The sequence below is a fragment of the Egretta garzetta genome, unplaced genomic scaffold (assembly GCF_000687185.1).
Source record: "Egretta garzetta isolate BGI_Z169 unplaced genomic scaffold, ASM68718v1 scaffold676, whole genome shotgun sequence".
In the NCBI taxonomy this organism is placed as follows: domain Eukaryota; kingdom Metazoa; phylum Chordata; class Aves; order Pelecaniformes; family Ardeidae; genus Egretta; species Egretta garzetta.
In genome coordinates, this window is record NW_009260059.1 from 542,890 (window position 1) to 570,430 (window position 27,541).

Here is a 27,541-nt window from a genome sequence, read left to right on the forward strand (position 1 = left end):
GAGCCTGGTCCTTCCCCAGATTTCTCTGGAGGTGGCTCCAGGCAGGACCTGGTGCTCTGGTTGCCTCTCTGAGCGGGTCAGTCTTTCTCCACTGATTTTGGAGGCAACCTTCATGGTGTCACCAGGCTGAAATTGGCATTTGAAAGCTTAATTTTTTTTTGGAACTAGGAATGGGTTGTCAGACGATGGGTTTGGTGCCTCAGTGACTTGTCCTTATGGCCTTTTGTCCTTTTGACAATTTTACCCAAAGTGCTGCTTAATCCCTTGGACCCACAGCACCAGGGAAAAAAAATCCCCTGCATGCCCAACACCAGCAACCACCCCTTACACAAAGCTGTTCTTGCAGGAAGATACACAAAGAAAACACACAAATAGTGTCAAAGGTTTCACAATCTGCTCAGAGATGCTTGGCAAAAAGCATTATTGATTATAAATGATTTGCCTGTCCCTACCTTTCAAAATGACCTTTTGAGAAGAAATGTCCCTACCCAGTCAGGAGCGCAGCACTAATTAATTAACAAAGCAAGAACAGAGGGAGTTAGAAACTATGCTAACTAAATTAAATCACCATCAGAAAATATCGGTAGCAGGAGAAATAAGTCAGTGAGTAAAAGGATGGATTTAAATTTCATCCATTACCCTCCTCACTTCCCTAAAACTCAGCACCACGCCCTGAGTGGAACAAAAGCAAAATATAACTCAGATTCAGGAACACACAGCTCAATTTCAAATTTTTCACGTAGCACTGGAACGTACGAGCGATATAGAAAATGGAATATATACATAAGACTATGTGCAACATCCTTTTCAATTCTATTTCTGTTATTTTCATCTGGTTTTAATGCTGGTTATTGTAGACAAAAGCAGAAAGCTAGATTCTAATTTCAAATCCACACTGTGCACATCTGGAAGACAAAGTACTTGTGTGGTGACTAATTACCCGAGATACGGAGAAATCCAGGCTTTCCAAAAAAGATCATAGTCTAGCTTCAATGGCTCTGCTTGGAAATACTATTTGCATTACTGTGTTTCTGCTCCACACAGTAATATACTCAAATCTTCTAAAGAGGAGCCTTTCATGTTGCACCTGATCAGTGGAACATTATTATACAAAGAAAAACAGAAAAGTGTCCTGTTGACACCTGAATGGAGAAGTATACCAATAATGTCATGTAGGGTTTTTATGTGCATTTGTTTTGAAATGCATATAGTTTAATGAAGGTTATTTTTCTGGAAGAAAGATCCTCTGTGCCCCCAAATATGGAACCTTTTAGGGATGTGGAAAGAGCCATTAAGAACAGAGCTTTACCACTCAGCCCTTATGCTGCTGCAGCAAAGGAAAAAAACAGATTTACAGAGCAGGAGACACTCCTTTTGTAGAAGGGCACTCTGAAAAATCAATACGAATGCAGACTGGTTTTTAGGAGTCCACGGTCTCAAGGAGGTAATTTTATCTCCCCCTCCCCTCCTTTTTTTTTTTTTTTTTTCCCTTTTACACGAAACAACACATTTGGCTTTGAAGAAATCAGACTTGCCTTTGGTTTGGGGTTTTGTTTTGGTTTTTTTTAGTAGCTTGGATGCTTCAATGTTGAGATTTGGAATGGAGATGTCTCTAAATTAATCCTAAACTTTTAACATTGAGCTTCCATTTATATTGTTTATCTCCTATTCAATATTCTATCAAAATGTTTTGAAAAGTTAATTAAATCTCACAATATCCCTCTGAAGTACCTCTGCTCAATTTTCCAGCACGGAGAATGAAAGGACAGATTGATGAAGTCTAACCCCTAACAAAACAAAAAATCTTATGGGAGTTGTCAGGAGCAGACGTGGGTTTCTAGGACATACTCACTCTGCTGAAAACAAACCCTCAGGGGGGTAACCTCAGCTCTCCCCGCGTTTTCCTGACAGCCGTGCCCAGCCAGGAGCAGCCGGCAGAGGCTGCAGTGGGTGCTGCTGGGTGGGCTCCCTTCTGCCTGGTAGAGCCTCTGGTGGCTGCAACCTCCTACTTTTTCCCCACTGGGACACCAACTTGGACCTCTCTCCCCAGCCAAAAAATCCCACAGACTCTGCAGGAGCTTAAGTGCGTTTTAGATTTTTGGCTGAAATTCGCCAGTGGGTTCAACCCCGTCATTACAGAAGTACTGAGCGACAGACCAGTGGGATAAGTGGGATAATCATATAAACCTCATGTCCTTATGCAGAGGTGAAATTTCAGGTTTTGTGTATTTTTAAACAGAACTGGACCAACTGAATATACACAGATGTGCTTGTGCACAGCTCCCAGGTGAACCCATTCCCCCTCCCCCAGGTCTGTGAGCTGCAGATGTGCAATGATATCCAATAAGCCAAATCCTATGGTGATGTACAACACCAACAAAGTCAGAATTACACCCCTTACAATCACATAAATCAGTTGTAACTAACGTCGTTAAAAACAAACTGAATAAACGGCTCAATGAAGAGCAGAGAAAGATGCCATGAAACTTCCTCCAAAAAGCCCAAACCTGCAGCTGGAAATACATCTGTCCACAGCTTGTGCAAAACCAAAAGCCTTCAACACCTCTGCATAGCTGCACCTGGGTAATTTTTTTTTTTTTTTGATGTAAAGCAGATGTTTTATTTAAATGTATTTATCTTGGTAGATGCGATATCCTGTCAAATGAAACATGAAGTGATATATTTGTTTCTTGAATTCTACTGTAACATACTCCTATTTTTTATTGTATTTGCTTCAGCTGAACAGATGCATTATTATTATTATTATTATTATTATTATTATTATTATTATTACGATTGCAGGCAATAGCAGCAATTTCAATATTAACTCTTACTGACAGGCAATAATTACCTATGCTCTAGGAATAGGCACAATTTCAAAATGACAAATGAATAAGAGGGCTGGCCTTAGAATTCAGAGGTCCCAGTAAATACCAGTCATCAGTAGCTCTGGAAATTATGATGACCTGAAGGGAAAAACTGGTGGCTGTTTCGTATAGTTTTGCAATAAAGAAAAGTTGCTAAAACCAGTTAGAAGACACTTAGCATTTTTCAGCCCCTCACAAAATAGATACTTAAAATTTAGTTCCAACCTACAAGAATCCAACAGAGAACAGTTCTACAGGTACATATAGTCCTCAGTCCTACTCTTAAATACAGTCCAAAGAAGAAGGTTGCATTCTCTCCATCAAACCTCTCTGGTACCTCCTGTCAGACTCAAATTCCCTTGCAGCTACCTCCCTGCTGCAGCGCTGGCTAACTCACATGCGGCTCCACAGGAGGGGCAGCACCAAGCCTAAAGTTTCCTACCCGTGGGGCATTTCAGTATTAAATGAGCGTTCGCCTTGTGTTTGCTATTGCGCTGTCGCTAAGCCAACAGGCGCAGCAAAGAAATTGTTTTTCTCTTGTCCTTCTTGAGATGGAGATGATCCAGATGTCCAGGAACTCCTGGGTCTCTCAGGGTAATGAGTTTCACTGCCTGCCTTTTAAAAGCTTGAAGCCCAGCATGGTTTAATCAACTGTTGCTGCTCTTTGCTCTTCAAACACACCTGCTTTGTGGGTTTTACGGGCAGGGCTGAAAGACATTTGTGGATTACTTTACTCTGGAAGTGTGAAAACTGTCTGTGCTACGGTATTCGCCACATATATGTTCTGCAGCATATCATCAAAGGCAAAAATACAGCTTTTATGATTGAAAAGTATTGGGAGTGACCACTGGCTCGGCGGTGAAAATGCAAAGACAGTCCCTCTTACTCCAGTCTTCTACAGAAAATGTATTGCTCCCTTTATTTCATCTCTCCAGGCCTAAAAAAGCCACTTGTACTGAAAGGGAAGTTTCTTCTCCTTTGAGAAGCTACTAATTCACTTGCAAAGCCTGGCAGAGCTGGAAGGTGGTAAGGGTGGTGCTGGAGCTCCCCAGGGAGGGCAAAGTGCCCCTGCGTGAGAGTGACTGAAAGCCCACCCGAGTCCCTTTGATTTTGTTATATGAGTCCCTGCTCTTTTGTTTAATGGCATGGTATGGAGCCTTCTGCCTGGTCCAGCTGGGATGTTTATGGACAAGACCAACAATCTTTTATATAATATTAAGTGAGAATTCCTGGAAGGAGCAGAAATGTGGTATTATCCCTCTGTGGGGAATGTATGTACTGGGATGCTGTCACTTGCCACCAGGGCAGTTTTTTTCTTAGGCTGAACTAATCCTGGTAAATGCTTTCTGTAGAGCTGCTTGAAACTTGTAATTTTGGACATTTTCAAAGATGTTTTTGCTGTGGCTTTTGTTCTGAATTGGAACAAAAAGCCTAAATTCAGCAATTTTTGCCAAAATTAAATGGCGAAAAATTGTTTTGGGTGCATCAAAGTACTGTTTTGTTAAGGAGTTTAATTTATTTTCGATCTATTATTTCTTAAACACTAATTATAATGTACAACTATAAAATAATTTTTTAAAAGATATACAATCAAATCAAAGTATTCTGCTAAAATGCTTACTAGCAATGTTTTTTCAAACAAAATTTCACTCAACAGTCCTGTTCCTGCCGAAAGACGCTCTACCAGAAAAGGTATGCTGAATCTTTTCTTTATTGATTGTAATGCACATTCAGAAGAAGGTGGAATAATAAAAAAGAGGATTTATGGGTGCTTCAGGAAAAATATGTTCACTGAGCCTGCCAGGAATTTTAAAACAAAAAAACCCCCAACCCCATGTCTTCCAAATGTAGGGTAATCATATAAAAGTATGAAGTAACGTTTTTGTGATCGGCCTAATTGGAGAGCTGTTTGGCAGCTTAGTTCTCACACCGGTAACGCAGGGATGTGGCTGGACAGAGAGAGGTGTGTTTCTCAGAAGGGAGGGTTTGGGCTGGGTCAGCCACGGAGCACGAGGCAAATGTTAACATTCACCCTGAGCGACGCAGCAGCCCTGGCCACGACTGCACTAAGCTGACTTCTCACTCTAAACAGTTCTTCCATTAGGCTGCTTGGATCTGGTAAACACAGCCAATCCAATCTGACTTGCTCTAACAAACTGTTTTGGACGAGCGTTTTAGTTACTAAATTCCAAATATTTTGGTTTGTATAATGAGTAACTAGTATATCTCAGGCATCGCTGAGGAAGCCGGGATAGCAGCTTATCATCCAAAACTGAGGACACTCAGTTGATTTAGGAGACACGAAGCCCTGAGACAGCTTCTAAATGTAAATCTCATCCTGCATGGTTTATCAGGTTGCCTGCAACCCAGCCCTCTGAGCTACTTGCACATAAAATAGACGGGAATTTAGAACTCAAATATTTCAAGAAAATTGCAGCGTTTAGTGTCAACATTCAGGAAAACCAAACCTTTGCTTTGCCCAGGCCCTGGCATGCTATGCAGACTTGCTTAACATAGCTCCGTTGATATGTTTGCCTCATAAAAATAAATGAGCATCTGCGAGACGGCTGTCTGTCACTGAAGAAGCCTCCAGTCCCATCAGCAAGTAGGGTGTGAAGTCAAGGCAAGGTTATTTCCTAAATTAGAGCATAAGGAAAAGTCTGGTCTCGTGTCGTTACCAACACACTGACTAAAGCTTTGCAACCAGCAAGCCTTGGTCACACAAACAAGAAAAAAAGGCTGATCTAGTGTTTTCTCCTGCAAGGAGAGAAACACAGTGCTCAAACGATCGCAAATTATTTTTCAGCCTGGACTCCACTACCGTATAGGGAGCCCTGTGGAAGATATGACTAAGTTCAGAGAGTCTCTGGGTGAAATCATGGCCCTAAACAAGTCGATAGTAAAACCCCTGTTGACATTAATAGGATCTCACCATTTACATCTCAGTCGTTGTATACAGTGCTGAAAATATACGTAGCTGCTTGAACTCTGAAAGAATACCTAACCGAAGAGGAAATCTTCCTTTTTCCTATGTCACTGGGTAACTGCCAAGAGCTAAACATAAACTGTATTAAGCAATGACTAAAGGGAGACAGGAGGAGAGCAGATAAATATTTAAAGGATATAAACATGAAGGACAGAGAAGAATTATTTATCAAAATAAAATGAAGAAAAAGAATATAAATAGGAGGAGGTAAGTGAAGCAGAAAAAGAGGAAATGTAGGCTGTGTCGGGCAAACCGTAACCGGATGAACCCCCATGGAGCAGAGTGAAGGGTTGGGATTGGAGCCTCATCAATTGACACATTTTAAAACAAATCCAACATAAAAAGTTAAATAATGATTTAGTGAGAAACCAGCCTGCCCTGGCTGCAGGGGAATGAGATTGCATCTTTCACTATGCACTACTGTGCTGCCGTGACTCCACCTCAAAAAAGCACATTTTAAAAAATCTTCTAGATTTCACTACTCTGCACCAGTGTTTGGGAGACTGAATGAAACAGAGCAGCCATTTGTACCAGGATTAATGCCTGTAACTTTATGTTAGAATATTCCAGCAAAGTGAAAAAAAATCAGAAACTAAAAGTTCGTCTTGGGAAGGGTCTTGAAAAGCCTGTGAAGAATAGCCACAGGCAGTTTAGCTTCCACACAGTGCTTTTAATTCTGAGATCTCAAATAGCCTTACCAAGAGCCTTGGATCACTATGGCTGTTACCCTGTAGGTGGTAGCTGGAGGTCAGAGGGATAACGCAGCTCCTCTGGGGCCACCCAGCACAGCGGCCACCAGCCCTGTGGCAGCCCTTCCAGTGACCACTCGGCAAATCGTACTCCTCCCACGCAGAGAGCAAACTTTCAGGATTCCTCAAAGCTTGGCTTTGGAAGTTGTCTGCTTTGCTCTGCATGTGAAAAAGTGCTCTCAAACCCTCTCATGATATACTCTCTACAGCAAAACTAAAAAACAAGCGAGTCATAACAGCATGCAGGATTTCTGCAAATTTCTAATGAAGATGCATGTAAGGAGTCCTCTGACACTGGCCAATCTCATGCAGCAAAGTCAGCTCTTGCACCTCATGAGTCCCTCCTTTTTGCTCCATCAGTCTCACCTATAAACCACCCTTCAAATCCTTTCCATGCCTGCCCCAGCAGCAGGGCTGAACAGCTTCCAAGGGAAGCCACCGAGCACGTGCTCTGCCAGCACTGGAGCTGAGCAGCCCTCTGCCCTCGCAGCCCCCTCTTGGATACAAAGCAGAAAGGAGCAGGAGGAGGGGGGATGCTCTGGAGAAGCTGGCAGTCAGCTATTGCCTCCTTCCCAAAGCTGCAGAGAAGACTAGCTCTGGCCCTGTCTTGCTCCTCCCACAAAGCTCAGTCTTCCCCTCAAAACGAGACCTGGAGCAAGTGCTGCCCACGGTCCTCTCTCTTCCTGGCCCTCCGACTTCTCCACTCACAGTTTTGCCCTTCCTATTGCCATTCCCTCAGCTCCACACACCAGATCATGTTTTGAAGCCCACTGCCACCCCCGATGCTTGGCTCAGGGGGTCGAAGCCTCCCGCTGCTCCAGAAAGCTGCCCTCAGGAATCTGGAGGGCACCAGCTCACCTGGGGACAGCTGAGAGGCTTCTGGAAAATGGGGATGTCTGGATTTCAGTAGGTTGGAAAGTCAGCTAAATTAAAGCTGTGCATTTTAGTGTGATGGTCCAGGAAGAGCCTCTTGGCTTTCTTGGTACCGAGGTCAACGTGTGCTGTTGAAGAGGCTGTCTTCTGCGTAAAGTCTGACCCCCAGGGCTTGCTGGAGCTGCAGAGCAAAGCCGCTGGCTACTTTCCTAACAAAGCAAGAGAGAGGGGGCACAAGCTAGAGGCCCATCCTTTCCCCATCATGGGGAAGTATTCTAGGGGACAAGAGGTAGGTGGTGAAGGTGACCCAAATGTGGCGAACACCATGTAAAAACAAAAATACAAAACAGTCTTTCTAAACATGTATTTGAAAATATTTACTTCTTATGATAACATGACTCAAGTTTGTACTTGTACCTATTTACATCCTACCTGGATGTATGACATTAATATTTTACATTGTATAGCTTATTGTGTCTGTAATGAAAAAAAAATGGCATTAATCAGCACTGACAAAAGCTACAAAGCAGTACAATCCCTTAAACCTTAAACTCCCTCTGAACACGAAAGGCAGCTCTGACTTAACAGTGTTGACGATGACAATTGCCCGCTAAATGGCAACTATGCCGTAGCACAAATGAAGACTGAAAGATGACCAGAGACACAGCGCAATTATCTGAGCAATTCAGGCTTGGCCCAAATTTACAAAAATAATCTACCGCTGCTGAGAAAATGTCAGTGAAATTACCGCACCATGGAAACCTCTCGAGTGTGTCAATTACAGTCGCGTTCAGACAGCATACGCTGTGGACAAAATAGGAAGGAGAGGCTGTCGTTGATGCCGATTGCTGGTCTCTCTTTGAACATCATTGAAACCTCTAAGTTGGAGCAAACGCCACAGGCCACGAGGAAGCCGTAAGTGACATGTGTAACCCACATGAAGAGCATAAAAACAGAGAGGAAAAATCCGTTTCCGTTGAAACAAATCCCAGATGGTAGTCTCCCACACTGTGCCATCTAACTTTTATGGGGAGCCAGCTGAGTGCTAGCCCACCTCCAGCAGTGGCTGTGAACAGAACGCCTGGCCAGCCAGCTGTTTGGTGAAGGTTTACAAGCAAAGGCAAACCGTCACCAGTGCCACTGACCCCCGACCCTCTGCTGTCACTCTGACCTAAAATGGCATCAACTGCTCTGCTAATCTCTTCTCTTGCGTGAAGGGAAATATTGTTGTATTATGGGAACCAGTAAAAGCAGTGGGATGCAGCTCCCAGAGGGTGCTTACGAATTTGGTTTCCAACCAACTACAAATGCACTGCAGTTGCAGGCAGCTGAAATTGGTTAAATGGCAATTATGTTGGGTGCTCCAACTGGTGCAACTTATTCAGTGAACAGAACAAACAAATGCTTTTCATATAGATAATGGATTTGTACCACAGCCAAAGACTTGCAGAGTCCATCAGGGAGGTTAAAAATCCCAGTGATATTTAGCTATTGTGTTTCCAGTTTAGCTTTCCACTACAGCTACAAATTTATGCAAAAGTACAGTTGATTCATAGCTCTGATTATTTCAAATAGACAATGCATTATACAGGAGAAAACTTGCCTAACAATTTCTTGTTTTGGATTCTTTAGCCATTGAATTCCATAATGCAGTAGATTGCACTTAAGTGGCGAGGAGCATTAACAACATCTCCATTAATATCTGACTATTACTTTTCATAAGGACATTGAGCACTGTGAAGAGGAGACTGCCATAATTAGGTTAACGTTACAGATGTGGAGATTGAGAAGAGGAACAGCAGTAACAGTAGCTGGTTTATGTTCACCAGCAACAGGCTGGTGGCAGAGATGTAAGCAGAGCCAAAGTCTTAGAACTCCTAAACTGAGGTACCAGCTCCTATACCAAAGAGCCTGCCATAAAACAATGGACTACATGACATAAACTCAAAGGAGATGAAGACTAAAAGCATTTGAGCCTGTATTTGCCAAAAGAGTAATTTTTCTCTTCCTGTAATTCATGCAGCCTCGTGGTACCAACAGCGAGCTCTTGGACGTCAGGCAGGATTGAAAGGCTCCCAGCGGTTCACTCACGTGCTGTGCAGCTGACTCAATGGGTTGCCAGCAATAGTTTCTCTTTTTCAGCAGTGGGTTTCTTAAAATTAGAAGTATTGCAAGCAAACAGAAAGATTAAATTCTCCTTAAAGATGGTGCAAGATAAACAAGATGCAAAAGAAAAGGGGCAAAAAGCCCCAAGACGAAGCCAAAAGAAAACTGGAAAAGCAGAATTTCACTTGAAGATTCCCATTTGGCCTACAGGACACCAGCCAGAAAGGCAAAGGGAGAAGGGGAGCAGGCAAGATAAAACAGTCACCAGTGTTACGTTAACACCGGTAAAGCCAGACTGGCCTGGGTATGTCCTGCCCCTTGATGTTCTGCTGAATTCTGAAGCTAAACACAGGAGAGAAGAGGAACGGAGGTTGACAGCTGCGGGCAACCCCGAGAAACTGAAAACACCCTCCAGAAATGCTGCTGTCTCGAGCAGCAATGCAAAGAGCCATGTTACAAATCCTTCTACCTGAGGACAGGCTTTTCCTAGGAACGTTCTCTGAATGGGACAAAGGAACAAACATTCAATATCTCAACAATATGACCACTCTGCCATCTTTGCAGCAGGACATTTTTACCTGTTAAGTTAACCCCCCCTAGAATTTTCAACAATCTGCTTGGCAGAATGGGGGCATTGCTACTACTACTGTAGTAACAAAGCATTCACAGGGGACCTGAGGTCTGGAGCATACAGCCAGAGCAGATCACACGTCATTTAACAGTCACCTCCGACTTACCTAGCACTAGGAAAACTAAATCTTCTTCTAACCCAGACATCTAGAAGAAATGAACCCTGAGGAAGGAAAGGAAGATGAAAGACTCTCAGCCTGCAGAAGATGGAGGCTAAACATGGTAACAGTCTTCAAGACATGGAAGAAAACTGCAGAGAGGAAACTGTTGTGAACTGGTGGCTCCAGTTGTGACAAGGCAGGTATGGACAGATGTTAGGAAACATTTTGTAATAGCAGGGATAGAGACAGTCTAAGAACTAGTTAGGCAAACATCTATCAGGAATGACAAAAGCATAACTGTACCCTAGGTCGGAGGTGGGCTGTGGGACTTCTTCAGGTGCCTTCCAGCTGATGCTTTAGCAGCAGTGCAAGGCAGGGGGTGCCCTCTGAGAGTCCCATGCTGGTGGGTTTGCCTGGCTCAGACCTGGGCAGGCACCCAAGTTAGGCTCCCAAACAGAACCACTGGGTCCCTGTGATTGTCCCAGGCATCGGTCACTTCTCACTCCCAGGTACTCGGCCAAGGCAGAGCACTGCGCACGGCCAGCGGTGCCTGTCTCACTCCAGACTCATTCATTCAGCTGGAGCTTCACATCACTCTTCATAGACCTGTTCCAATTAAACTAAGCTGTGCTTTTCTCTCCTCTCTCTGTGCTTTCCAGCTGTTGTTGGTGAGGGGTATGAGGGCTGACAAAGGCCATTGCACCTCCCAGTCCTTTCCTGGTAAGAGTGGGGTTTCTACAGGTAAAATGAAATAGCACCACATTTGTCAAACCGGATAAACATTTCACTCGTGGCTTCAGGACAACTGTCTGTGTAGTCTCTCAATTCCTGAAACTACACCAAAAGCAACTAACAGCAATCTGCTACTTGACAATAAAAAAATATCAAAAGTGGTCCTTTCCTTAAAGCGACAACTAATTTGGGGATAACTGCAAATAGCTGTCATTAGATATACTGTGCAATGAATATGACAAAAAGAATAATCCAGGGGAAAGCAAGTGGTAGTGAAAGCTCTTGATCATGTCTACTGTGGGGACTTTGAAGAATGAGTTTGGGTCTGAAAGCCTTTTACTGATGGCCCCTACAGGAGCTGCAGCTTCAAGTGTCTCCACTGCTACTTATTCACTGTGTCAAGCACAGCAGGATCAATTGAAACTTTAAAGAGGTAGATGGCAAATTGACTGAAAATTACAAGGGGATTTGGAAAATTGCTTTTTACTATCAAAAATGGAATAGGTATGATGGACTACTCATTCCTGAAAAAAAATCAGCCACCTTTCCTTGACTGGCTGGAATTGCCGGGGAACACATTCAGATGCAACCTGCAAGAGCTGCTGCTTTTTTAGCAATGTGAAAGAAGTTGTTCTTTCCACATTTCATTGACAGAGAAGAGTGTGACTCAATAAACGTTTAGAACAAACTTGTATAATTGGATCACAGGTGAAGAACATACCCTTTCTGCCAAAGAAATCAGCAGACTTTCCATGCTGTCTTCCTCTGACTTCAGATTTGAATCTCCTTTGTGCTCTCTAGGGAATCATCATATGAATACCTGAACAACGCAACACTTTCAGCTGCTGCTAATGAGGCCCATGGAACTGCTCAAGGATTAGACGCTAAGGGCGTGGGCATGTTAAATTAGCAAAAAGATGGAGAAAATGAAGACAGCTCTGTGCTATACCTAGTGAAAAATGCAAACACAGGTGCACTCAATGTCTTCATAGCAATATCTGAAATATTGCTTGAATATTGAATATCTTTGGCTTAAACCTATGACTACACTAGCAAGCAGTGTGGTGCAGCCAGCAATCTATGGAAAGTAACAGTGGGTCCTGGGACCTGAGGTCCCCCTGCACTATTCATGCCACTCTTTGGTCCCATGGTCTGAATGCCCATGAGAAGCTGGAGGACACTGGGTACGCTCCTGGTTTAGTGTCATCAGGAGGGAACCCAGCTTGCGTGCTCTGAAACTGCTGTGCCTGGCAAACCAAGGCCCGGAGAATGGGGATGACTGGAAGAATTGCTTCAAAAGCCCGGCCCGAGCCAAAGCACTGATGCTGTTGGATGCTAGGACTCCCATCACAGTATCTGCTACACCACTGAACCTGTCATGGAGAAAACTGGGGTTTGCTTCTGAGTCCTGTCCTGTGCTCTCTTCGGGGAGAATGAAACAAAGCTATTTCAGGCAGCAACATACGACTGAAGCTGCGCTCCAAATGAACATATAACAGTGCAGTGAGCTATATTTTGATATTACTGTAATAGCAGAGTTATACTGGAACAAATATGTGGACAGGAAAGGACTGGGCGGTATGGCTGCATTTACCTATAGCATGAATGACAAGTGCAGAAGTGTATGCTCCTATGCAAATCAGCCTGGCTAATTGACAGGGAGAAAGATAGGGAGATTGATTATCATTTTTAGCTGTATTTAGGAAAAGACTTAATAATTCTGTCCTCAGGAAAACAGGAAGAATTTGCTATCTAGCAACCTGAACAACACTTCTAACAAGGTGACCCTATAGAGAACTCAACAGTCAACATTTTCATTAAGAGAAAGCCGAATTTTGTTTGGCCCTTACGAAAAGCTCCATGAGAAACAACAGGGTTTTGTGTAAAAAAACCCTAGCCAAAATACTCCCTTGCTACAAAGCAGAGAGCATTTTTAATATCCAGAGTTCATTTCTTAAATGTCTTAATGGTGGGAATTTTTGCCTGATAACAGGATCTTCATGATGCACTTGGCATTGTGAAAAGGCTATAATTTAATCAGGACCTCGTACAATGAGAAGTCCCATGTGGCTTGAATAGAAACAGATAATGAAATTGTTAAGTGATGCATGCTCAGTTTATATTTATAAGAAGAATTTTCCCTTTTCATCCAAACCTGAATCCAAACACTGTACAGAGTCACTAAAGAATATTAAGCATCTAGCCCAGAAGCTACAAACTTGATGAACACAAGTCAATGCTTTTTAGTAAACGTTATGAGAATAAATGTCCAGCAATACTCTCTGTCATTTTTGACCCATCCAGTCTGCTGTATATTCAGACTGGGATGCTCTCGAATATTTGCTGACACACAACGAGCTGGTTTCCTAACCACAGTTCATTTCCTTGTAATATATAAACACATTATTCTCCACAGTCCATAGAAACAACCTAAGTAAGCTCTCTCAAATGAAAAAGCTTTCCTCCTTCAGAAACCAAGCCCTAGATAAGCTGACTTTTTAGTGGAGGAAGAAAGAGATGGTCTGATGCAAGAAGCCTTGCAAAGGCACAGTAAAGCCACAGCCTGATGGTGACCTCTAAGCACTGAAGATCTTCCAGGTTTCATTTTCAAAACTCCCATGGGAAGAAAGAAAGTTCTGCTTCCTTGCATGACAGCTACTAATTCCAGCTTGCTCCTAAATTGTGATGGACAAGGTTGGCATGTTCTGCAGCTCAGCACAAAGCTGGAGATCTTCTCCTTGAGCCCTGGCCCACAAAGCTTGCATGCGAATGGGCAAGGTCCAAACTGTGACCCAAGAGCATTGCTGTGAGGCTGAGCACATACTGACTAGGCTGATCTCTACATTTCAGAGCCACTTGTGAAATACAGAGAGGAATCAAATGTCATTGTGTTTGTGCACACAGAAGTTGCTATTTCCTTCCTGGCTTTTCCTCTCCCCACTGAAAATTCAGTGTATAGCTATTTGTGGAGAGGGGTGAGCCTATGCCTCGGCTGGATCTTTGAGGGCACTTCTAGGTCCAGCAATGTTTTTTTTGAGCTCAGAGCCCTGACATTTGGACAGTTACATTTTCCAGAGTAAAGAAGCCATATAAAGGCAGCAGTTCCCGAGGATGCAGAGCACGTAGCCTTTCCTCTGAACAGCAGGGCAAGGGGACTTCTGCTGCGGGGTGTGAACTCAGAGGAAACTGGATGTGTGGTCAGGACTTCCTTAGTGAATTGTTTAGAAGAGGGTAATAACAGGCCCAGGAGGATGTTAAAAAGACTAAAGAATACTTTACAAAAAGGTAGCAAACCAAAAACTTAGGGGTGAACCTGAGTGAATACACAGGGCCTCTCACCAAATAGAGGGGCCAAAAGGAATAGAACAAGACACCTTGAAAATCTGGGCACCAAAGAGTTAAGTTTATCTGAGGCGAAGGATCTTTTGAGCCTAACTCTTATAAGTCCTGCCTTATAAGGTTAAATTATCCTTAGATTTTTGTTTTGTTTGATTTCTGTTCCCTTGGAGGAAAACCACTGGAGGTTCAATGTCTTAAATCTATGTGCCACAGTCATCGTGGGGAAACTGAGTCACATACAGGGGAAAACTGAAGAAGCCACTTCAGGTGGTGTTCAAACTGGGAAGCCACTACTACAATTTTAACAATGGTTTAGATGGAAATCACAGTCCAGCTGATGACATCTAAGTTAGCTGTTCAGTTTATAATTACTTATAATGAATATCATTGATCTAACATCCCTGAGAATGCCACAAGCTCTCTGTGAGTCAGAGAAGCTGCTCTCACTGCTTACTGCGTCTATAACCATCAGATGCACTCAACACAGCTATGAACACGTAAGCCTACTGGCTTAAACTGAGGGGCTCATAAACTGCAAAGCACTTCAGAGCTTTTGACAAAACAGATTATCATTTCTAAACCCCATAAGCAGAAACAGGTAGACTCTCTCAGCTCTCGGGGTCAAATAGCTTCTGGTGCCAAGATTTACACATTACCAACAAGATGGGCAGATGCAAATTACTTCCTCATGACCCATCACATAACCGTCGCTACATCATCGCTGTAGTATTTACAAAGTTCATAAGCATTATATCAGTGAATTACGGCTTCATGCCACTTTCTCTAAGATTGCATGTCTCCTGGAGGGATGGGTCTTTGATTTTCAAGCTCCATAGGTAGCCCTTGCATTCCAGCGCAGCAACCTGTTGGGGATTTATGGGCACTTCGCTGGTGTTTAATGAGGCTTACACTATAAGCGATCTAAACAGCTCTTGTTCATGGAATCCTGAAGCACATCCAGTAAAGCCAATGGAGCCTGAGACACCTTGAGAGAAATACTGAGTGAATAAAAATAATCAGCCTGCCCTTTCTCTCTGTCCCAGCTTTGCTGGTGAAACCAAGGTACAGAATGAACAGTCTCTGTATTCTTTCTGTTTCCTTGGTCTCATGGTGCATTCAGGTTGGGCAGTCAAGACTCACTGATACATATCTGTAAGTTTTAAAACATATAGATGAACTTTATTATCTATTATTATTATTATTATTATGGTATTGTATTATTAGGGTATTGTATTACTATTAGGGTAGTGTAATTTAATAAATAGTGTTTCAAAGTCAGATGAGTTAGAGTTATACATACATGCAGCCTTGAATCTCATGTATTTGCCATCTAGCACCTAACATGTAATATTCTCAAACATTTTGGGCAAGGTTTTCCTAAAATTAGTAATTAGAAAGAAATGCTTATCTAGTTTCTTCAGGAGGTTCTCTGCTTTAAAAACCAGATACCCACAAACTCCTGCAAAAGGAAATGAGGCATGAAGGGAAGAAACTTGTGTGTGATGCTCGCATTTACAACCGAGAGGAGCAGTGGCTTTCTCACTTTCAAGGATCCATGCTGTTATAGGTGCTTATTTAGATACACTCTACATTTAATATAAGCCTTCATGAGGCAAAGATTAATTCAATTTTCACAAACGTTTGTGTGTACAGCATGTGCCTCTGCAAACTTTTACAATCTAAACTGGAATATTTTGGAGCCTAATTCTCCCTTCACAGCAGGAGCAGTTCTGCTGTTTAGCAGACCTTTTTCAAGCTTAAATCTACAAATGTAATTGATCTACAAAGCCTCTTTTGTATCAAACAACTTTTTTGAGCTGTAAATGCTTGAAGAATGCTGCTGCTGATTGCTGTACCCTTCTTATACTACCCTTTGCTACGGGTGAAGTTGGGATGATGCTAACAAGGGGCACCTACCCTGGAAAGAGGCAGGAGGCAGCAGGCTCACTGGATGAAGCACCACTTTGTACTTCTGCTTCTCCCTAAATGTTACCAGCCAGCCATGGCCAGAGTCAGGCTCCTGGGATAGAAAACCCTTCATCAGGACCCACTATGGCTCTTCTTTAGAGCAAGGTACAAAGCTAGTTTTAACCCATCACTCCTGAAGGCATTTAACTTCCTCACATTTCTATTTGTCTGGGTTTTAATCCTTCAGACTAACCCAGAAAAGAAAAAATAGTTTTGATACCCCCTCCTCTTTCCTCTTTTCTTTCTCATTTCTCCATTTTATGTGTCTCGCAAATTTGTTTCACTAAAGAAAATAACTGCTGTGGTATTTCGGACTGCATGGGCATGTCAGTGGCACTGGCACCAAGAGCTTTGACTTTTCTCTTCCAAGCTATACCGTGCAGTACAGGTTAGGAAGTGAAATCATTCAGAAATCTGTCTCATAGCATGCTTTTTGTCAGTAAATACGGAAAGCAGTGCTAACAAGTACTTATGGCTTTGCTCCCATGACTTGACATAGTAATAAATTCTTCACATTGGAGTGACTTCCAGGCTTTTTGAGTGTAGGTAGGCGCAACAGTTCAGCACTCTCACTTAAAAGATGAAATTAAGCTGTCAGAAATATTATCTCTGTGTCAAAAGTTACATGAAAGCTCACTGACAGCAATCCTCATTGCTACTCTTCTCACTTGCCCTGTGCCAATGGGGTTTTGCTTTCATTTTTGTACTTCGAGTTAAACAGCTGTCAAGTTTAACTTATTTGTAGAAACTAGTGTGGACGAATTAGTTCCTACCGCCGTGCTAGTTATCTTGAGATTAATGGGAAATCCAGAGCTACCAGTCAGAAGGGTAAGTAGTCCAAATGGGAGAGCAATGCAATCCAATAAAATCACTAAGAAGCCTCAACTTTTGGATCCGGTGACCCACACTTGAGAAAACAATAAAACCCCTGCTGCTTCAGCCAAGGGAGGAGAGAAGCAGTGGTTCTGTGGTATAACAAACCGAGGAACTGTAAACACAGAGGGGCCTATCCTTGATGGAACAGAAATTTGATGGAACACTTTGGGTAGTTTAAAATCACCATCTAAATTTTGAGATTTCCTAAAACACTGCCATAACGTAGATTTTTTTTTTCTTCCAGTAGAATCTAGCATTACAGATTTAGCTATCAAATATGAAGTAACAACCATCTTTGGGGATGCAGAAGAAACCCTCCCCAACTCCAAAGCTCTTTCTGCTCAGCACATCTCAGAGTTACCAGAAAAAGAGGGAATACGCAGTTTTCACCTTGGGTCAAAAGTTCTGGGTAGTCAAAAGAAACAGAAATAAGTCTCTGGTACATGTTGACATCAGAGGAGTCACACAGCCCTTCCTTGGATGCCGGGCCTGGCAGGAGATGGCTTTCCCCAGTGGGGAAGGCTCTGAGAGTTGAGTTCAGCTCAGTTTGGGCACTTCACGGTCCTGCTTTTGGTTGAGAAGTCAGAGAATCGCTCCATTATACATACTGTGTACACAGGCCTGACCTTTTACTTTTTATATATTACGCCCAGTACTATTTAAGTGGTTGGTTACACCATGCTGTCCTGCCAGAACAAACTTTCCGATCTACACTCCAAACAAAAAGATCAGCACGCCAGCATCACTTCAAATTAATGTTTCTTTGAAAAGGCTTTCTTAGGGAAAAGGGCTGTCTAAATACCTGGTTTGCCACTTCTCCCTTTTGACTAGTACTCAGAAGAGGTGCTATGCCTGCCTGCCATCACCTGCTGTAACTCTGTCTTGCAATTACCGGTAGCTTCATTCCTCTTTTGGTTCCCCAAATTGAGGCATGCTAAAGCAATCTGGATTTTTAAGTGATCAGAACTATCTCAAAATGATCCCTCTTCACATTAGGACAGAAATTTAGGCACTATAATGCTGCATTGTGCAAACCCACATTGTCCAAGAAAGAGTGAAAGAACTGCTCTGGGCAAAATGAACGCTGTCCACCTTATCTGCAAAAAGTGCCTGGCTTTTGAGGAGAAAAACCAGAGTACAGTGCTGGGTCAGGGAAACAAGACGACGCCTGGATTCCTAACTCTGTGGAGGAACAAACAGTAAGGACTTCAGCTGAGACCGAACTTACTCCGTTTGCTTTTCAGTCCTGTGCTTTCCTGGAAATGTCTTTTTGGTCTGAGTGAGGCTGTAGCAGCCAATGGCCCCAGAAGAGGATGACCAGCTTCAAACATCAGTCATTTGGCCCCAGCCTACTGGAGACCATGTCCTGACTGGTTCTGAGGTAGGAAACAGCATGACCTCAACAACCTCAGAATAAACTCGGCACATTTAAAAATACGCTTCTGTGAATTTTCAGGCATGTAGCGAGAAGCACCAGCTGGAAGGCCCTTCTGCCCAGTAGGAGTCATGTTTTACTTCAGCAATATCCTTATTTAAAACTACTTATTTCAGTTTATTCCAGAAACTGCTACTGCAATACAAATTAATATATGTCCAATAAAACCCCTATAAATAACACCAAGAAAGTGAAGAAAGCGTGCTGCTGGAAAAATCTGAAGCCCCATTTTCCTGCTCCCACACTGGACACAGTTAACATCTTTTGTGTTCGCTTGTTTAGAACATTCACTACAGCGAGGTGGAATTTTGGAGGGTGGCAGAAACATATTTGTGTACTATTATACACCGTGAGACAGCAGCAATACAAAAAATGACAAGTAAATGATGAAGTAGCACAGAAATACAGGCTGCAGCCACTATCCCAATCCTTACCTTTCAGAGTTGCCTTCTTAAGTACCTTCATGGCATAAAGCTGACCCGCATCAGATCCTTTGATCTTCCTCACTAGAAATACCTGTAAAAAGCAGATGTCTAGTGTAGATGAGTACGGCACTTCCAGTTGCAAGCCTTGCTGCATTTGATAGAGGAATAGCTTCAGGTATTCTCATGAAAACTATTAGCCAAAAGTACTTTGTATCTCTTTCACCTGCAATTAGTTGACCTAGCTCTGGAAAGCTTAATTTCTAAGCTTTTACTCCCTCACAAAGAAAATATCTTCAACGTTATTGATTAACTTACACATTCAATTAAAAATGGGTGAATAGTCATAATCAGCGTGTGCATATCTCTTCATATTCTGACTAGCTTTACATGAAAAAAAGTTATGTCTCATTTGTGCTTAGAAATGTACAGTGTCTTAAAGTTGTTGTTATCAATTATGTTAAGGAGAAAAAACAAATTGGTTTCATTTATGCTGTAAGTCATGAATGGTGGCCAGCCTAAGATGTCACTGAAGCAAAAAGTTGATACAGCTGAAAATCTGGTTGTGCATACTTAAAAAAATGTAGAACTATTGTGATTAACAAAGAGGTTATTATAATAAAGACAGTTTTCCCTGTTATAGTTACCTGTGTTACATCTTCTGACAGCGTAAATTTGTCATTGTAATAAAATTGTAGCTAAAATTCTGATTTTTTTGGTTTACTCCATGCAACTATTTCTAATCTGCCCCTGAGTGCATCTGAGCACTGGAAGGGTAGTGGAATCAGTAATTTAGTTTGGTCTCTATAAGACTTTTGGCATTTTAGTAATTGAAAATAAAATGAAGAAATATTTTAGCTGATTCCTAAGACTCACTCTGTCTGCTGAGGTCAGAAATACCAGAGACTCTTTTATTTCAGCACTTTTGCAACTGGACAGAAGCAGGAAGTCAAGTCAAATGCAAAAAGAAATATAAGGCCACATACATAGCATATACTTATACAAATATAAATTATCAAAGGCTACCTGAAATTATGTAACTAATTAATGTCCAGTTGGATTATAAAACTCTGTGGCAATTGTTTTATTCCTTGCCTGTTCAGGAACCATGCAGCTTTCTTAATGCCTCCACCCAAAATATAAAAAGCCAAAAAAAGAATGGAGGAAGTTCTGTTTCTAGCACATTATTTCAAGTTGAAAGACTCTTCCTCCCACAAAAAATAATATCTGTAAACAGATTATGATCTTCTGAAACACCCCTTGAGGAAACATTTGCATGGAGAGAGAACAACTTTTAACAACCAGCTAGAGAAGCTGGGGGAAAAAAAAAAGGCTCATTTCCCTCTGAACACCTTAACCAGGACTCTTACATCTGTACATCACAGCTACAACACTTCTGAAATATAATCTGATAAATTTTTGGTGAGACTTTCCTTCTCAAGATGTTTCCTGTGCACATGATACGCATGGTTCCTCAGCTGAGCTGCCCTAACCAGCTGAGCCTAGGCACATGTTGCTTGTTCCCTTCTCCTGTTCCTTAGTTCAATGAACATACAAATACCTTTGGTACTCATGACTCTAGGAAAAAATGATGAAATCTGCATGCAACAGGGACACATAAGACTTTCTGAAGTGTTTTTCATTAACATTCATGATAAATTAAGCTCAGCTGCTCCAGCATTAGCAGGAAGTCAATTCATTTAGAAGTTCAGCTAGACAGAGAAATGTTGGGATATTTTTCTATCCAGCAGAAGTAAAAGATTTAATTTTTGCATTATATTGAAAGGGAAGAGAAAGTCAAAAGCAGGCTTGCCCAAACACTAGATTTTCAGCTGTGTTATTATTCTGTAAAAATGGTTATGGAATCTTTATCCAAAAAACAAAACCCCAAACCCTTAAGTTAATGATTTTAGGCTGTGTTGCACATAGAACAGCACAGCATGCTGCATCTGCAGAAATATCAGGCTGCAGTTCTAGAAATATCTTATCTGCCATGTAATCTTACAAAGCTTGTAATACCCGTATTGCTGTAATAAGCAAATTTATCAATTTATGTTACTAGTCACTAGGCAGCTGCTCCCTGTAGCATGGGACAGGGCACTTGTCTGCATTCCTTCCAAAACAGATGACTCAAGAACACTGTGTGCTGTTTCAGAGGACATCAAAATAATCATCAAACCAAAAAGGAAACAGAACAAATGAAAATGCATTGTCTTGCAAAAGGATGTCGTTGTCCTGATTTTTCTTAAAGGTAAAGTCACATTGTTCTTGAAACCACCAAGTGGTCCTGGAGTGCTGACTTGACTAGTTATATTAGCTATACTATACTAGTTTGCCAGAATAGCACAAGCATGTGGCTGAGCATGACTTTCAATTTTCTAGCTTGATATGCTTGCAAATACCTCAGGTTATTACAACCCGAGCTAGCAAAACTCCCTTAGTTAGAGCAACGGGTATATCACCCAAATCCCAACCTAGAAAGCTAAGCAAGTGCTGTGAGAGGACTCCCTCTGACACCAAAGGCATCTTCTCTAATCCTGCAAGAAATTATTTTGGCTTCAGGTGAACTTGAAAACCAGTCAGTCTGCATCCCCAGAGACTTATGGATTTGAACCATTAGCTCAAATACGGAAGTGATGAAAACGTAGGTGCTTGGGGACTGCAGAAGCAACACAGAGCAGACTTCCCTCCCCTGTGTCTTTGCTGCTCTGGGGAGGTTGCCGACCTGCTTCATGCAAGATATAGAAAGTGATCTGTAATCACACACAGCCTCAAACAGGTATGAAGTCCACACTCACAGTCTGATCCCCTAGTGAATTGGGTAGAGCATGTCCCAGAAATCAGAACTCTTCTGGGGAAGTGGTGGCAGAGACTAAGCATTTTGCTTATAAAATGCATTAAGCTAGGCGGCCAACTCGGATAGTTAATAATGAAATACATCAGTGCAATCTAAGAGAGCCAGTGAAGCATTTCTAAACTCTTTACTACCTGAATCTGAAAACTGGCTGCCTCTGTTACTTTTGCAAAGAGATTTTATTCTCTTGTTCTCCTCCTTCTTGTATTCAGTCATACAGTAAACCTAATTTTTAGTTGTTTGACTGTTCACATTAGTTGAATATTTAAAACACAAATATCATTACTGTGCTCTCAAGAAATTATCTATATCAAAAGTTGGTAGTGAATGCTAGGTTTCCTGATATCTCTCATCTCAGGGAACTTCTGACAGACTTGTTTATCAATGTACTTCTGGAATAGTCAGGAAACTGAAAAATACTCTCAATTTAGCTTCTTTCGGGAATAAAACTAAAGACCCTGACTCATTGTAAGGGTGCTCAGTTTTGTGCTGGGTACCTTGGCAACTTTTACATATAAGTCAGTTCTTCAAGTTAGGCAGAATGATCCACCATTGAATTGAAGGATGGGAAATAATTTTTTTTAAAACTCCACAAAATAACATACTTCAAATGATAAGTACTTCCACACCTGGTTTAAATTATGTTCACGGTCCTAAAAATTTCAAAGTCTATTGTTATTTAAAACATAGAAAGACTTTAAGACTGAATTGACTCCTCCCTCTTTCCTCTCCATCTTTACTTCCTACTCTCATTTCCAGCTGACACAAAAAGCCTTGGACTTAAGATAAAAACATTGTTTCTCCGCAAATTAGCTTGTCATACAGGTAGATTTTCCCCCCCCCCCCATGCTCTTACCACAACGATTGCTCTCTTCAGCACTGGGGTTTGACTCCAGGATCCTCTCAGCAAAGTGCATGGGCCTCTGAGTGTGAGCTGAAGAGCAGTCTGCGACTTTTTGCTTGAGATCCCATTTACCCTCATAGGGAACTGGGCAGCTGACTTTAAGCCTTTGAATGTTACCCTCCAGCTAAGCAGCCGTGGCGCGCTCGCCGCCCTGGTGGGTAGGTCAGAAAGAGGGAGGGGGGTGTCTAATTTTATAAAGAGTGATGCTTACTAATGCTCACTTGTGCTCATTAGTCCAGGTCCAGAGCCATAAGCACTGTTTCCTAAATGGTTTTATATACAGGAATCCAGCTAAGAGACAAAAGTGTTATTAAAATGAAAATAAGAAAGGTTTGGGCTTACTTATCTGTCTTTACAGTATAAGTTATATAGGGACAATGTTAGCAGTGTAAATGAACTCAGAGAAAGGACATGACATTTTCAATGTTGCTCTAGGTGATTAGATGGCATTAAAAATTACCTTTCCATATGAACCTTGTCCTAATACTTTCAGCAGTTCAAACTGAGACGGATCTGCTTTTTCAAAACCTTCCTTCACATGATGACTGATGTCTATTTCCTTCACGATACCTTCTTCCTGCAAAGGAAACAACAAAAACCAAAACCCCCAAATCAGAGCTGTTATCCTAAGGAAACATATTGTTTATTAAAATCTCATCTTCTGTGATGCTACAATCATGTATGAAATTTTGAAAACAAACAGTTGTCCAAATATTCCATGTGCCTGTTACTGGCTGGGGAGAGTAATGGCAGGACATCCAGGCCTGCTGCTTCTGTTTATTGAGCCTCGAGATATGATTAGGTAAAGATAGAATATGCCAGCTGAAATACATAAATATACTGCAGAGCTTGGTGTGCCCAACACAGACCTCACTAGCAGAGCAGTGTATACTCAAATCTGTACTACAGAGGCTCCAGCATGTTTCCCTCCACATGCTTCCTCGTTCTCCCTCAAAGCATCTTTTAAATCCATCTTAAAGAGCTCCCTTAGTCTTGAGCAGCAATTCTTCTTATGAGCAAGCAGTAAAGAAAAGGCATTGCTAGAAGTGGCTCTCCCTATTTACCTTGAAGAATAGAATACAGATAGAAAATATAAAACAAATCAATGATTTAGATGTGAAAATAGGGCGGTAGTAGAAGGAAGAATGACACACACTTCTTTGCTTGCAAGAATTAGCTTTTAACACTTTGGATTTTCCAGGTTGTTAAAATATTTCCACTGCATATTCTTCAAAGACATCAGTTGAACTAGGACTTCTGTCTCGCAAGCTGTGACATATATCATACGGTTTAGTTGTTTGTTTTACGCTATTATGACACGTTCCTCTAAAAAAAGAGTGACTGGGTCATGTGAGACCCAAAGGGACTACGTAGAGTTTGCAGCAACCCAGAAAGTCACTGGGCTGAAAAGAAAGCTGGAAGAAAGGACCTGCTCTTCAAGGACATAGTGGTGAGGGAAGCTAATACTTACATGCCTTTTTATTTCTGCAGTGTTTTGTACATGTAAAGTTAAGCTTCCTCTCTAGTCAAATTACCTGTGCTAACATCTCTACAACTAAAATGTGGATTTTGAGTACAAAACCTTTTTGTTTTATCTCCCAGGACCAAGGGAATTTCTTACTTAGGAATAGGTTTGAATATTTTTGCAACCAACAAAAATAATTAGAATATCATAAACATTATTTTTACATAGACTTTTTCTGCAATTGTGCTTTCTCCCCAAGAAAATATCTTGATAAATCCTAAAAGCATAATATTTATTTCCCATTCTTAAACAATAATGTGAGGAAAACAGAAATAATGTTTTAAAATGCAAATGCATTCACAGCAACATTTGGCCAAACCACATTCATTTGCTAAACAAGAATAAATTTGATTCCCTTCTCCTCCAGAAAAATTGTTATCACCTTCCACCAGCTGCAATTCATCTGATGCATGGCTAGCATTACCCGGATTGCTCTCTATATTGTAGCTCCATCCCTTCTCTTCCCAACCCTGCCTCTTTACGCTCACGTGCTTTGGAACAGGGACTATATCCTCTTCTTGGTTTGGAAAGCTTCCTCTACTTTGTGCATGCTACCAGAATCATGGAAAATAATCATCATCTGACAGCAACTCATTTTTCTGATCCCAATTCCTCTAGTTTAAGTTTTGCCTGAAAGGAAATGCTTGAAACCAACAACCATTTTTCACAAAGAGATTTAAGGGTTTTCTAAGTACATAACCGCCAGGATCTCTCCTCATGTTTTTCCAGCTTTAACTGCCGTGGGAGACAACGTATCTTTCTGATATTAAAACCACTCATTTTTTCCATTTTTTTTTCTATGTGATAGAAACAATAGTAAGCTGATATAAATTTGATACGCTGCATTAGCTGTTTCCTAAGGAAACCAGGAATAACTTACATGTTGTTATCAAAGGCCCCACCGAGTTCTGAAGTGATGAGCTTTCATACCGAGGGACATGCATCTTCATGAAAACTGCCAGCAGCCGAGAGACTTGCACACTGCTAAGAACATTTTTTTGAGCTTAGCCCCCCCGACCACACTACAGTTTAGGTGAAGTATCTGGACTGCAGGGCTCACCACCAGCCTTGTTCAGCACTTACTCGCTAAGGCTAAAAATGACTCCCTGTGGAGTCGGGCTCCTGCCCTGAATCACCCCTTACTCTCTACACCAGACCTCATATGCTTGGCAGTTTGCTCTCCGCTGAGCACAGGCAGAGTTTGGGAGGACTGGCTTCTGCAAGCCAGTCTGTGTGTGTGGGTGTCCCCCTAACAGCTATCGGATGATGCAAATACTGCATGACGTTTTCCAAAGTCAGTGCACCTTGAGGGCACCTGGTCACCATTTCACGATTTTGCACAATCTCTGTTTTGCACAGAAGCACAGCACAGCAAGGAGCATCCATTGGAACCATGTGAAGCAGGAGGTGGACGCAAATTTTGCAATGTATTCTGGCAGCAAAGCTCTGAAAAAAAGAAACTAACCCCAATTTTGTGTACAGCAGATGCCTTCCTCAGATATACTTCTCCTTTGACACCTCAATCTCAAAAACTGTGATGAGATCTACCACCCTAAGGGAAGAGCAACCCCCCTTTTTGATTCAGTTAGGCTATATTTCAGCCTGAACCATGGAGTCATTTCAGCTACATTTGCAAGTTTAAATGATGAGTGAGTTTCAATTTATCCATTGATATTAGTCATCAAAGTCACAGGCCTACAACCTTAAGCACATTTTTCATCGTATTATTAAATTTAATATAACCTTTTTATGCTCATGAAATGTGTTCAGTTACGGGAATATATTCAAAGTATTAAAGTGATGATAATATGGCTTGCTGGAAGAATACTTAAAAAATTCTAGCATTCCCAGAGAATAGCATAATTAATTCAGAACTGGCAATAAAAACAACACCTTAATTAAATGCATCTTTAATTAAAATCTCAGGAAAACATTATTTTAAAAGAATGGGACCAAATACAACGCCTAGCAGTGTTTATCAGAGAAACACAGATTTTAAAGATGGAAACAACCTGTGACTTCATAGAAATATAAAAAGAGTGGTTAGAAGGGGCTTCTGGGGGTCATTTAGTCCAACACCCCTGCCCAAAATATCATTGCCACTTGATCAGGCCAGCTGGTTTTTGTCCACTGTGGCTCTCAGTGTCAAACAATGAGGCTTGAGCCACTTCCTACAAAAGATTATTCTCTTTCGATTTGCCTAGCTCAGAAACTCCCACAGTCGTGTAGAGCTGCCTGCTCCGCGGGTCCTGAGGAGGAAGCAGGATATTTTCCTAGGAAGGTAGGATTTCCTGTGGGTTTCCTGTGGTCTCCGCAATAGAAAGGGGCAGCAAAGCAGCACTGAAGAAAATCATTCCAGACAACTCTTTTTTTCACTGAGCATCACTACAGTGGCGTTATTTGTGAGCTGTTCAAGAGGTAGATAGCATGTTAGCTGGTATGATAAATTCACTTCCCACTGGAGCAAAAGCCAAACTGTCAGTACTTGAGACTGAAGATGGACACAGCTCCTTGAAGGAAATATATGCTGATGTGTTTAGACTCATGCATCTATTTCCCTTGCATGTATTTCTATAGTCTTATTACTTATTTTGCTGCATGAATTCTGGAATGACTTCTGTTTGTTTGCTTCACCTTATTAGAAAAAAAAAAAACAAATAAAAAACCCCAAAGCAAAGTCAACATTTTCACAGTTCCCTTTTAATATTCTTACTTAGGATTTCCCCCTATCATTTATGTCTTTTAAAGTCTCCCTGTATTAAACTAATTTGGAATGAGGTATAATTTTTCTCAGTACTGATGACCAGAATGAAACCCCAAACTATCAGAGTTCAAGCATTGTGGCCAGATCTCCCAACTATTTTTGGATCCAAGTTGCATCTTAGGGACTTCTCTAACATGGATTTTTTTTTCACTGATCCAGCAGGTGCAGCATATCTACATTAGAAATTTCCATAACAATAAAGCTGAGACAAGAGATTCGCAACAGAGATGAAGCCTGCGCACTGAAGAAGCTGTTTTAATGGAGAGGATTTCACTCTGGAAAAAACTATGAGCCAACTTCCAAAATGGTTTTGATCAGTGAAGTTGGTGAAGTCAAAAATGAATGTTCCACAGTTTGGTCTTGCAACAGCTGTGCACAGCAGCCCAGGCTCTTGCTCCCTGCTGCCTTGT

General features: G+C 41.7%; 1 protein-coding gene across 1 annotated transcript in view; it reads right to left on the bottom strand.

Moving 5' to 3' along the window:
- LOC104128301 (ribosomal protein S6 kinase alpha-2) overlaps window positions 1-27,541 on the bottom strand; it is a 175,079-nt gene that overhangs the window by 78,986 nt on the left and 68,552 nt on the right. The window contains exons 2-3 of the mRNA XM_009641061.2: window positions 23,303-23,419; window positions 19,097-19,178 (exon numbers count right to left, since the gene is read on the bottom strand). Of these exons, the coding sequence (XP_009639356.1) occupies window positions 19,097-19,178; window positions 23,303-23,419 (199 nt within the window). The remainder of the gene's footprint in view (window positions 1-19,096; window positions 19,179-23,302; window positions 23,420-27,541) is intronic.